This window comes from Muscardinus avellanarius (genome assembly GCF_963383645.1).
Source record: "Muscardinus avellanarius genome assembly, chromosome: 11".
Lineage (NCBI taxonomy): Eukaryota > Metazoa > Chordata > Mammalia > Rodentia > Gliridae > Muscardinus > Muscardinus avellanarius.
This window is the reverse complement of record NC_137797.1, coordinates 41,109,078-41,122,372: the sequence shown is the minus strand read 5'-3', so window position 1 is coordinate 41,122,372 and position 13,295 is coordinate 41,109,078. Positions and strand designations below refer to the sequence as shown.

General features: G+C 43.2%; 2 protein-coding genes across 2 annotated transcripts; both read left to right on the top strand.

The window, feature by feature from the left end:
* Nucleotides 1-756: 756 nt before the first annotated feature.
* MYF6 (myogenic factor 6) lies at nucleotides 757-2,041 on the top strand (the record flags this gene model as incomplete). Its single annotated transcript, XM_080706669.1, has 3 exons — nucleotides 757-1,352; nucleotides 1,640-1,730; nucleotides 1,923-2,041. The coding sequence occupies exons 1-3, from the start codon at nucleotides 834-836 to the stop codon at nucleotides 2,039-2,041; spliced, it is 729 nt and encodes a 242-aa protein (XP_080562795.1). The 5' UTR covers nucleotides 757-833.
* An 8,310-nt stretch (nucleotides 2,042-10,351) lies between these two features.
* Nucleotides 10,352-12,377, top strand: MYF5 (myogenic factor 5; the record flags this gene model as incomplete). The annotated part of the gene is made up of 3 exons (XM_080706561.1): nucleotides 10,352-10,852; nucleotides 11,671-11,746; nucleotides 12,187-12,377. 3 exons carry the CDS (start codon nucleotides 10,352-10,354, stop codon nucleotides 12,375-12,377), a joined length of 768 nt encoding a protein of 255 aa, XP_080562687.1.
* Nucleotides 12,378-13,295: the final 918 nt, after the last annotated feature.

Sequence of the window (13,295 nt, the reverse complement as noted above, 5' to 3'; positions counted from 1 at the left end):
ACTGCTCCATGATGGAAGGAAACAGAATTCAGATATTTGTTTGTTGCCCTTTTCAAAAGGAAAAAAAAAAAAAGAAGAAGAAGAAGAAGAAGCCAAGTAAGGTCTCCACAGAAGAATCCAGGGTCTTTTTCATACCGTAACATGGCTGTGAGCACCCTTCAGCCGCCCCCTCCAGCTCCCAACTCACCGTACAGCCTTAGTATAACAGAGGAACAAGATGATTTACCTGCTTCTAGTGAGGCTGAAGCCTGAAAGTCATGTATAACCTTTGAAGGACTGTAATGGTTTTAATCACAGGAATGGCATCTTTGGGACAGGCAGAAGAGAGAAAAGAGCTGAACCACACTGCAAATATTAACCAGGCTATTTTGGAGCAATGGCTACTGCCTTTGAAATCTCTTATCATGAGTCTATACTTAGAATTCAGATGAGCTCAGGGGGAGGGGAGGGGGCAGTGCTAATCCCCAGTTGTTTTGAAGTTGTCCTGTAAGCAGGTTATGTCTAAACGGTCCAAAATGGAAGCGTCCAAGGCTTTGCCTAAAATGCCTGATTGTTCTCTCTGCGTATTTTGTTTTAACCTGTTCTTCATATGGACCTTCATGTTACTTCTCAGTTTTCTTTCAAAGTAGATGTTCTAGAGAGTACTCGCTGTAATCACATTGGGAGACTGATGCTCCCTGACAGCTAAAAGTTGGATTGAGTTTCAGGAGCTACTATATATAAAGCTGGGTCGACTTATGTCACCGCACTAATTAAATGCCATCTGGGTGGTTCCTCTGGGTTTTAGAGTCCATCACCCAGTTCAGATAGAGTCAGAGGCCAAGGAGGAGAACATGATGATGGACCTTTTTGAAACTGGCTCCTATTTCTTCTATTTGGATGGGGAAAATGTTACCCTGCAGCCCTTAGAAGTGGCAGAGGGCTCTCCTTTGTATCCAGGGAGTGATGGTACCCTGTCACCCTGCCAGGACCCCATTCCCCAGGAAGGCGGGAGCGACAGCAGCGGAGAGGAGCACGTCCTGGCGCCCCCCAACCTGCAGCCTCCCCACTGCCCTGGCCAGTGTCTGATCTGGGCTTGCAAAACCTGTAAGAGAAAATCTGCCCCCACTGACCGTCGGAAAGCCGCCACCCTGCGCGAGAGGAGACGGCTAAAGAAAATCAATGAGGCCTTCGAGGCTCTGAAGCGGAGGACTGTGGCCAACCCCAACCAGAGGCTGCCCAAGGTCGAGATTCTGCGGAGCGCCATCAGCTACATAGAGCGGCTACAGGATCTGCTGCACCGGCTGGATCAGCAGGAGAAAATGCAGGAGCTCGGAGTGGACCCCTTCAGCTACAGACCCAAGCAAGAAATTGTAAGCCCAGATGCTGCTGGGGCTCAGGGAAACGCGAAGGCTGATTAAATGCCTTCCTCGGGGCCTTAACCTCCAGCTGCTGGGTCTCTTCTCTCGCCCTTTTTACCCGCCCCTCCTATTTCCCCTCTACATGAACCCCCAATGACCCCCAAAGACCTAGTCTCCGTGATAGGCAGGAAATGCATAAGGGGCCTAAGGAAGCAGAGGAGACGCCCCCACATCGAGGCCTCCTCCCCCGGAATGGATGTTTCTTTCCTAATCTTGGGCTGCCTTGCTTTCCCCCCCAGCTCGAGGGTGCGGATTTCCTGCGCACCTGCAGCTCCCAGTGGCCAAGTGTTTCGGATCATTCCAGGGGGCTCGTGATAACTGCTAAGGAAGGTAAGTAAAAGCCAGGGTGCTGCGAAGCCAGAGCATCCCCGGAGGGAGCTGGGGTGTGGGTTCGGGTCAGAGCGCAGGGGCTGGGGGGCGCGGGAGGCCAGCGCGGCGCGCGCTCCCTGCGGCCTTTGGGGACACAGAGCAGCCACCTCCCACCTCCGGGCTTGTGTTAATGTGTTTGTTTCCTGTGCTCAGGAGGAGCGAGCATCGATTCATCGGCCTCCAGTAGCCTTCGATGCCTCTCTTCCATCGTGGACAGCATTTCCTCGGAGGAACGAAAGCTCCCCTGTGCGGAGGAGCTGGTGGAGAAGTAACTAACCCCAAGTACCTCTGAGCCGCCGGGGGCTTGGGACATTTTCCACGCCAGGAAGACGCCTTCTTCGCCTAATCCTTTAGATTAGGTCACACTGCATTAATATTTCGGGAACCCAGACCCCAGAGGTTTTGAAAGGAAAGGAGACGTAGGCACGAAGAAATTGTGGTGAAAAACAAAGCTTTGGGCTTTGCTGTTTTGGAATGGGGAGTGGCTTAAGTCTAGCACCCTTCTTTTTGGTTTGTTTAGGTTGGTTGGTTTTGTCATAAATTAACTTTTGTTATGGTGATCCTTTTGCGTCATATGCAAAAGAAGCTCATTCCTGTCTAGAGCAAAGTGGGAACGTTCAATCTCAGTGTTTTTAATGTATTTTTTGTAAAGTCTCAGTACTTTCATTTTTTATGTAAACCTAAGAAATATATTTTAAATGTGGAATGATGGATTGTATATAAAATGTGTGAGGATCCTGGTATTGAAATATTAAAAATAAGTTTCTTTATGAACAAATTGACCTTAATTTGATTCAACAGGGGAATTGTGAGGGGTATCTTGTGTGTGTAAAATTTTTGTACATAATGGCAGTGTGTGTGCAAAAATAAAAAGGAGACATTTTAATTTAGACACTGCACAAGCCCATTTATTTGGGTGTCTTCTTTCAGTCTGATTTAAAGAGAGGTATATGAGTTGTTTTCTTTTATGTGAATTAAAACGGCCAATTTAATATTTCACACAGATCTTACACTTGTGATTAAAAGTAAAAGGTATCTAGAAGGAATCTGTGTTTATTTCTATTTTCCTCTTACCAGCTTCTTTTTCTGTCTCCCTACCCCTTGTTCTTACTGGTCTGTATTTGTCCATCTGGGCAAAATTTACTACAATGAGTAAATCTAGTAAATTTTGCGGCAAGAAATTCCCACTAAAACTCTTTGCTCATTCCTCTGAAAGATCTTTGGCTGATATGGAAAAAATTATTTCTCCTCGCTTTTTCCTTCCAGGCCCTTTCTGAACATAGATCTGCAGTGCACATAGATCGACTAGTGTCCTCAGTTTTCTTGAACTAGTCTGGTCCCTACGAGACTGGAATATCCTCAAGGCCTCTTTGGCTTAGGTTTGTTTTTCCAATAGAAAGTTAAAAGAAAGACAGGCTTCTTTGAAGGGAGGGCTACTTTAAGAGAGGGAAGGGTTAAATGGTTGACAGCAAAAGACAATAACAAGCACATGAAACCTCTTAGCAGGCCAAACAGCAAAGCCCCAGAGAGACACCAAGCCCCAGGAGTTCCTCACCATGAGGATTTTACAACGTGTGCCAGGTTTGTTTATCCTGTAACCTCAGGAAGACCACCGCCAAGGAGTGAAGTGAAGCCCAGCAGAGGAGCAAGCCTCTTTAGAATTGCTGCTTCTCTTTTACATTCTGGAAATGGTACTTTCACTCTCTTCCCCGGCCCCCCACCCCCCGAACTCTTACTTTCCCCTTTCCCCCACACAGCTAGAAAATCAAAGCGAATTCAGTATTTCTCAGCCCAACATTTTTTCCTAACTCTCCAGAGGACTGGACCTTCCTCTGGTGCACCACGGAAGTTCCAGGGAGTACTACCAACAGCGCCCCCTGCAGGCACGAGATTATATAGCGTCTGCCTCAGAAAAGAAGGCTTCTTAACTGTGGGTAATGCTGGTCAGATGTCAAAGGTTTCAGATTTGTGAATATTTGTGTAGACTTTGTGGTTGCGCATCCATCCCTAATCTAAAAATCCAAAATGTTGCAAAATCTGAAACTTTTTGAGGGCCAGTCAAAAAGTTTGGATTTCAGATTATTTCAGAATTTGTGTTTTTAGATTAGGGACGCCCAACCTGTAATTAGTCTTCTGAGCATATAGATAATAATTTTAATTTCTTCGAATTTCTTCGGAAATATTTTAAAATGCAGAAAGGTTGATAGAGGAAATTGCTATTGCCATACAATCCCTTTTAAAGGTTTGAAAGAAGCAGAGGGGAGGTTTAATGTATGCAAATTGCTGAGCCTCTGGGAGCTGGGCAGACAACCTGGATTAATTCAGGCTGTTAATTTGTAGCCCTGGGCCAACCACTGTTGCTTCCTAGTCCTGTTTCCTCATTTATAAAATAATGGGAGGGCAGTAGTTCTTGGCTGGTAAAGATGTACTAAGATAACACATATAAAATGTTAAAAGCACCACAGGCCCAACATAAGCACCAGATACCAGACTTCTCTATTTATTTATTTATTTATTTATTTTTTCCATTAGTAAATTTAAACCATCAAGACGTTTTTTCTTCCACCCCCAGTCATATAGTTCATTTGTATTTTGCTGGCTCTGGCTGAGAAAAAGTAGTCCTAAGAATGGAAACAGCAGCAACTGCAACATGAATGAGTCATTCCTTGCAGTTTCTGTATTAACACATAATCCTACAACACCATCGAGAGAGAAACTGTTATTATTAGTCAACCTTGAGGAAAGGATCGTGTGGAAAAGAGAGATCCTTCCTTGTAATAAGTACTAAGCCAGGACTCACAGCCAGGCAGCTACAAGTGGCCGCAGCTTGTGGTCTCAACCACCGTGCACTTGAAAGAGAAACCTTAGGAACTTAATAAGGAACATTTTATGGTCTGTAGAATAATTTTTCTTTCACAAGTGATTTCAAAAAGCTCTTTACCAATATTGGCTAACTAGTGAACTTCAAGTTAGAGCAGTAACTTTATTTTAAAAATAAACCGTTAAGCATTCACCAATCTATTTATTCAGCCAAAATATGTGTGAATTTATCTGTGTGGTGTGTATCTCCACTAACTGTGCAAATTATATATCTATGATTGTTTTTGAGAATCAGAGATTTTTATAATGAATTTAAAATTTAAACTCATTATACAACTGAAATAAAATAATTGTACTTCAACAGGTGAACTCCTTAAATTTACAACTGCGCATATGTTTATAGTAAGATATGTGTTATACACTGCTCAACAGCAGAATGCTTTTATCAATTCATGGACTTAACTTGTTGATAGATTTTATTCAGTCGTTGCAGACCAAATCCTCTCTATCTTTCTTAGCTAGGTAACTTGAGAAATTGTTTATAATAAGTTTGCCTATGGAAGTCTCTTCATTAAATAGAGCAAATATTTCTCAAAGACTTCATGTGACCTTCCACTGCTATAGCTGACATGCCAGGCTTCCCATTGAAACCCTTGGTGTGTTTGCAATTAAAATGTTTTTGTTTGATATTAATGATGATAATCTTTACCAAGGCCAAAGCCAAAACAAACAGAATTGTAGAAGCAGAAAATGAAGACATAATAACTTGGTAAAGATAAGCAATTGGGGGTTGAATCTGAGACTCTTTTCAGAGTTATGTATATAGTTTCCAAGCATAAGATAATCAGTGGTTTTCTGTTATATTACTATAGAGTGATTTGTGGAGCACCAAATGTCACCTTTCTCAAACTAATGTTAATCATCATTCTTGAATTGTTGAATTCCAAACCTGAACTATTGCAAATCTACTTATGTCAAATGATCTCACTTTTCACTTCCTCTTTCATATATACATGAGGTAAGATAATTGCAGAAATTTAGTGTTCTCAACTATTATTATTATTATTATTATTATTATTATTATTATTAATTTTTGCGGTACTGGGGATGGAACCCAGAGGCATTCTACCTACAAGCTACACCCCCAGCCCTATTTTTTTTATCTTTTATTTTGAAACAGGGTCTCACTGAGTTGCAGAGGGCCTCACTAAGTAGCTGAGGCTGGCCATGAACCGCGATCCTCCGGTCTCAGCCTCCCAAATGCTGGGATTACAAACATGTGCCACCATGCCTGGCCCAGCTATTCTTGAGACTGGCAGAGAAAAACGGGAATGCTTAGAATGGCCTTTATATTTATTAAGACATTCTTTATTTAAACCTAGAAACATTTGCCACTTGCCGTTTTTTCACAGTAATATTTTATCCCACTTCTTGATTTCAAAACCCCCACCCACAATATCATACCTAGACATTTTTTTTACATTCTCCTTTAAACTTTGAATATCTCATTGCCTAATCCAACGCATTAACAAATTCCCATTAACATGGGATTTCTCACCACAAGCCCCTTCTGTCATTCCCCCAAATGAACTATGAACTAAACTTATAAAAGATGATCGATTTCTGGTGCTAAAGGATTCAGTCTGCAAAAAGCAAAATTTTTTTGCAAGCTTAGTTTAGAGTCAGTCTGTGAGATGGAATGGCTATGCCATGTGCCAGAACAAAGAATTGGCTACTTTCTCCTCTCTTAAGGCTGCTTAAATGCCCTTACTCAGTCCTTTGATCTCTCCTGGGAGTCTTCGAATTCAAGCAGAGGCCAATGTCTTCCTCAGCTGTCTTCTCCACAAATTCTTCCAGCAGCTCTGGCAGGTACTAATGTGTTTACTTAGGTGTGCCCAGTTCCCAGAGCTACGGGCAGTTTGAAATTGTTGAGCACATTGTGAAGTCATCTATAATAAGCAAAAATTTCAAGAATGACTCCCTTTGTCCAGGACTTAATAAGGGTCTTCAGGTAGGAGCAGAATTGAAATGGGCTCATGGTCCTATGCGGATCTGGTTTCTCCCTTTAAGAGAAGCACAGAGAATTTTCATTACTGCTGAATTCCTAGGGTAGGCGAATATTACCAGAAAATGTAGTAATAAATATGACACTAGGTACTTTTTCTTTTTAATGTTATTATTTCCTTATAATAGTGAAACAAACATAGTTTCAGCTAAAAAAAAAAAAAAAGATACGCTGATAATACCTTAAAGGTTGCTTAAAACCTGTTTATATTTCTCCATTGTCCAAAAACCAAATATCCATTTGTTTCTGCTCAAAATCTAAAATTTTCAAACTGTAAAGGAATGGATTCTCCATCTGCCCCATCAGAGCCTTGGTGGACATTCATTTACAGCTCTGGGTGGGCTACGCTTTCTCCCCGTCCCCATCCGCTCACTTAGCCAGTGTTGGAATATCATTTCCCGCAACCTGTTTACGTATTTTAACTGCATGTGAATTTTTGCTACCTGTAAGAAATTCACTTCTCTAGAGAAGAAATAAAAAGCAAATTATATTTTTATTCCTTCTGTGAGGGGCAAAATCCAATCTAGTCCGACTTTAAGTTTACTTACTCTTTTAAGAGTGCCCATTCACAACCAGGTCATCTGTTTAAAAGCATATTTGAACTTTTCCCCTGCTTCCCTTTTACATTTCTCCATTAAAATTTTTTTAAAAGTCTTTTTCTTTGTATGTTTACCAAATTTCCCCATTTATGTCGTAAGTTTTCTCCTAGAAAAGAGCAGAGGAACCTTTCCTGATTTGGGGGTACCACTTTGAGGCACAGGTTTCCATCTTGCAAATAGTCTCCCATTTTTTGGTCTCTTTCTTCTCTCACCTCTGACAGTAGTTTAAGTTTGGTCTCATTTTTTACTTTGGTGCTCTGAGATCCCATTTTCAGCACTTGAGTCCCCAGGGCCCTCAACCCCAGACCCCGTTTCCCTGCTGGCGAGTCTCATTAAGCCGCCGGGAGCTTGTGTTTTCTCGGCTTCTTTAGTTCCACTCGCCCTCGGCACTCTGGTAAATTTGTTTTGAGATCACCTTACCAAAGAAAGTCCTAACCTCTGAGAGCTGCTGTTACTGACAGAGGCTCCTGAGTGACACGTCTTTCCAGGCACGGGAGCCAATGGAACAAGGTCCAGCAGCTAACTTTAACCAGTTTCTGCTCTGGCGAGCAAAGGAGCCCAAGGAGCCCGGATTGATGAAAGAAAAATAACTCATGTATTGAAGTGCAGCCTCCAAGGATGCCCTGCAAGTTCCCAGGAGCTGGGACCTGGGGAAAATGACCTGGCTCTCCAGTTTGGTTTGCCTTCTTTAAAGAAAAAAAAAAAAAAAAGTCCTATTTTAGCTCCCAAGGGGTCCTTGAGAGTACAAATTGGTAAGTATGGAATGGGTTAGGAACAGTTGCTTGGCAAATAGAAACTCTCAACAACAGTTACATGCATACCACATTGAGGGGACTCAGGACAAAGCACATTAAGGGCTTTCCGAAATTAGCTGAAAGGCAAGCAGGCAGAAGCCTTCGAATGTGTCTTCTACTTCCATTTCATGGACCAAGCTTATCTGTGTCCAAATCACAGCTCTGTTTTACCTGTTCTGGATGTGCCAATGGTAGACTCCACTGGGAGAGTGGTCCTATGGTTGCTGGTTGCTGAGCAGTGCACTTTATTTCAGAAGTAGTAATGTGCTCTTCATTCTAATGTTTCCACCAGTGTATTGCTTCCTTCAGGAACTTGACTCTTTCTTCTGGCATCACCCTGGGTACCTTATTCATTTCAAAGCCATCCACTTTGTAAATAGCCCTAAAGAAGGTACAGATGGATTTCCCACTGGCCAGACAATTAAGCAGCTCTTTGGTGTACAAAAAGGCCTGATTTCGAAGGGAATCATTGTCGTAGGACTTGGGAGGGAGAGAAGAGAGGGGGCAGCAATAGGGGACCCAGCAAAACTTAGTGACTGGCCCTTGGTTTTTGAGGCTGTCGCTTAGGATGGATTCCACCTGAAAAATGTTGTAACTACTCTGGCCCCTGCAGATGCCAGATCAGCTGATCAGGTTTGCTTTAGGAAAATAATTCTGAAAAAATAATACACAGAAAGTCTTCCCAACCCCCCCCCAATTACTTCGGAGGCAGGACGCAAACTGAACTGGATGACCCTAGGTGGTAGAGAACACTCCCTCTTCTTTTGATGGGGTCACAAGCCCTGGTCCCCAGACTATTTGTGTTGGTCTTAAACAATTGTTTTTCCTAAAGAGAAACAGCATCTCCTCACCCTAAACAATCTAAAAGTGGGGTAAAGGTTGAGAATTGGTAAATACTGGTGAATAGATTAAATTTTATTTAGATGGTAGTCCTCTCTGTTTGCCTTCTTCCCACCAAAATTTCAAAGACCCGGCTGCTTTTCTGGAAGGCTTATGTCACCAGAGTGTGTGAAGTCACCCTGGGTTGGAGGAGTTGGAAATTTTACACTAGCCCTGGATGCTGGGCCGGCAGCTGGGATGCATCTGTAACGGTGTTAGTTTGCCTGAAAGCAGAAAATTAGCGACCCTAAAGCCCTGCTTGGCTGTTTAGTCTGTAGAAATGATGGGGCGGAGCAGAGAAAGAGGGAGAAAGGAGACTGGCCCCTGGAAAAGGAGTTTTCGGGAGTTTGCATTAAAGAAAAAAACCAGAGTTCTCATTGCTACTCTTAAGAGACCCTCTGGTGAAAGTCTTTGGCCTGCTGAGGCTCTGGTGCCTCCTTCACACAAAAAAGGAGGAATTCAGCAAAGTAGTGCAGAAGAGGGAAAGAAGGAAGCAAGGGAGGAAGGAATGTACCAGTAGCCTGGCTCTCCTGAGCCCACCTCCTTTTAAGTGAGCAGAAGAAACACAGGGAACACGCCATGCCAGGCCTACTTTAAGCAAAGGAAACTCCCCACCTATTCCCAGTAATCCAGAGCCTATGAAATGAGGACTTGATAGGACTTTTGCTCACTGTGACCTGTGCAAAACAGAGTGTAAAAAGTAAACTCTAGATAAACTCTATCATTGAACGAGTCACTTCAAGTGTTTAGCAAGTGCTGGCTGACTAAAGAAAGAAAAAAAAAATATCCAGAAGTTAAGTTAAAGAAATTATATGCAATAAAACAAACACCTTAAAATAAGGTGATTCTTCATGCTCAGGACTGAGAGTAAAGGTCAGTTTTCCATCTCAGCTGCAAGTGAGTTTTATTATTGTCGTCATTATTAATTATTAGTATTATTAATTAGTGCAAGCAGTTGCCATACGTCGAGGTTCCTTCCTTTGCTGTTCCTTTTGTTTGTTACACTCTTTAAGTAATCCCTTGGTTTAGAGTAGCCAGAAAGTGCAAGTGAGCAGGTTGGGAAGCCATGGCTGTCCCAGCAGAAATGCAGTAAAACCATTAGCGTCGAAAAGGGGCAGTAAACAGCAAATTGTCTCTAGAGGAAAGGCGGAGGTTCGCCCAGACAGCCCCCGTGGGGGTTGCGGTGGGATATGCTAATGGTGCCCGGCCACTGGGGCCAGCCCCCTCCCCCAACCCCCAAGAATATATAAAGAGCCCCAACCCTAGCCTGCCGACCCAGGCTGACAGGCGTCTGCCCTGGTTAATTACCAGAGAAACCGACCCCTGAGCTCCACCGGGATTTGCCCGCCTGCAGCGGCCCCAGGTTCGCCTTTCTCCCTTGGCCTTCTCCCTGCCATCCAGACGCACCCCGTGCCCCTTCGCAGGATGGACATGATGGACGGCTGCCAGTTCTCACCTTCAGAGTACTTTTACGGCGGCTCCTGTATCCCATCCCCGGAGGGTGAGTTTGGGGATGACTTCGAGCCTCGGGTGGCTGCCTTTGGGGCGCACAAAGCAGAGCTGCAGGTCTCAGACGAGGACGAGCACGTGAGAGCGCCCACCGGCCACCACCAGGCTGGCCACTGCCTCATGTGGGCCTGCAAAGCGTGCAAGAGGAAGTCCACCACCATGGACCGGAGGAAGGCGGCCACCATGCGAGAGCGGAGGCGCCTGAAGAAGGTCAACCAGGCTTTCGAGACGCTCAAGCGGTGCTCCACCACCAACCCCAACCAGAGGCTCCCCAAGGTAGAGATTCTCAGGAACGCCATCCGCTACATCGAGAGCCTGCAGGAGCTGCTGAGGGAGCAGGTCGAGAGCTACTACGGCCTGCCGGGACAGAGCTGCTCGGAGCCCACCAGCCCCACCTCCAACTGCTCGGATGGCATGGTGAGTCAGCTCTGGTACCTTCCCCGGCTACCTAATCTTTTCTAAAAATCCTTTATACCCCATTTAAACCAGGTATAGTGAGACGGAGGCGGGGCAGAGGCAGGTATTGAGTTGCAGGTATTAAGGGAAGAGAGCTGTCCACCTTTAGAAGAACCAGGCTAGGCAGCCACCGTGGAATAGGATTTTAGTTTGACTTCCTCATGGGTTCTAGGTGTGCGCTAGATTGGCACGGAGATGGGTGGCTCTGGGTGATCAGATGTGTTCTCCATTACTCAGTTTATTTCCAAAACAGACCACCTGTGGGCCCTGCCTTACATTCACATCTAAAGGCAGCTATCCAAAACTCCCCTTTGCCACCCCCGAGTTCAGGACTTAATGAAGAAATAAAAAGAAATACCGCATGGTCCCAGTGCCTTCTCTGCTGAGGCCTGGCTGGAAGGAGATGTTGCATTCTTTTCAGAAGGCGTCTGCTCCAATGCTGCAGGGTTTTAATGTGTTTTTGCCCTGGGAAAATATTCTCTCCCTGAATTAGTGTAGCTTCCTTCTCCTCCAATCCATTTTGCATGGTTAACCCAATGCACATTGCTGCTAAGTTCCACCCCCTCTTCTCTTTGCGGCTGCTCTCCCCTTCTTCCAGTACAGAAGTTGACCTCCGCGCCCTGGTAATTTGGGGAGGGCTAACCCTTCCTAAATCAAGGCATTGAAGGTGACCGAGAGTGGTCAGTTTATGGAGCTGACGGGCAAGACTGCCTCACGCTAAGTCAGAGCATCTTTTGACAAGACCTGAAAATGAATTTCTTTTGTGTCTTGTATTATAGCCTGAATGTAACAGTCCTGTCTGGTCCAGAAAGAGCAGCAGTTTTGACAGCGTCTACTGTCCTGAAGTATCAAATGGTAAGAGTTGCTAATGATGAGGCATTGTAAGCCCAGTTCAACATCAATTCCATCTATCAAAGAAGCTGTTCTACGAGGCAGTATTAGTAAAAGGAATGAAAGTGATGTTTAAAGTGATGCTTTAGCAGAGTAAAATAACAAATAACATTTCTGCTCCCAATCTCTCTAAAAGTAACACACACACACACACACACACACACACACACACACACACAAACACACACACGCACACTTTCACTTGAAACATTACCAGGGGCTTACTCACACCACACTACTACTATCCTTGGAAATTACCAGCTATATGCTGAAAACTTCTCCATCAGGTTTTCTGTGATCATCTGACCTTGTCAAAAGAATTGACCTACAGTTTAAGGGGCAAATGACCAACTCTGTCTATCTACCAATAATTTCTCTTAATGCTTTTCTCCTTGTATCATTAGTATATGTCACAGACAAAAGCTCCTTATCCAGCTTGGACTGCTTGTCCAGCATTGTGGATCGGATCACCTCTCCGGAGCAACCTGGGTTGCCACTCCAGGACCCGGTTTCTCTCTCTCCAGCTGTCAGCACGGATTCACAGCCTGCAACGCCAGGGGCTTCTAGTTCCAGGCTTATCTATCATGTGCTATGAACTAAGCATCGAGTGTAGATCAGTTCTGCCAGAAAGGCCTATTACACAGGAGGAAGGAGGCCCAGCATGTCCAGAAGAAGACAACCTGTATATATAAGGATTTCTGTTCAGTTGTAAATTTGTATATATTTTCTTGCCACTTTATAAGAAAGTGTATTTAACAAAAAGTCCTGATTGCAATTAATATTTTCCCTTCCCTTCCTTTTTTTTCATCTTTATCTTCATCATCATCTTCTTTTCTTGCTTTAGATACATAGTTCCAATAATATTATTTCTGATAGGGGGCAATTCATTGAAGGTAGCTTGATGCAATACTTAAATTATATATATGTATTTTTATAAATATTGCTTATCAAAATATTATCTTTGGTGTTTAGATCTTTATTTTTTTTCTTTAAGACATTTTAATAGTTGGAAATCAGTTACAGGGAATATAAAATATATTTAACATTGACTTTTCTCTTTTACCTTTTGTTATATTGTATTAAGTAAAAATATAACAATACTGCCTAATGGTATATATTTTGGTCCTTTCTCCTAAGAAATGCATCTTTTCAATGTAAGCACTAAATTGTACTTTGTGGATAATTTCAAGATATAAGAAATTTTGGAAATTCCACCATAAATAAAATTGTTTACCAAAACTAATATTTTGTTTCTTGTCTGTTTAAAATAACACCCCTATTATAATTAGCAGTCGTTAACATAAAATCTTTAAAGGAGGGCTGAAAATAAACGGCTTTATAGATAGATCAGAATATTTACCATCTCATGGACCAAGTTTAAGTTTTTTTGATGTCACAAATGAAAATGTCACATTTCAATTTTAAACATGTTTTATGGGAGCATGTTAAAATGAAAACTTTTCCTTTATCTTATTATTACACCATAGAATGTCAAATTATGTGTATAAATGGG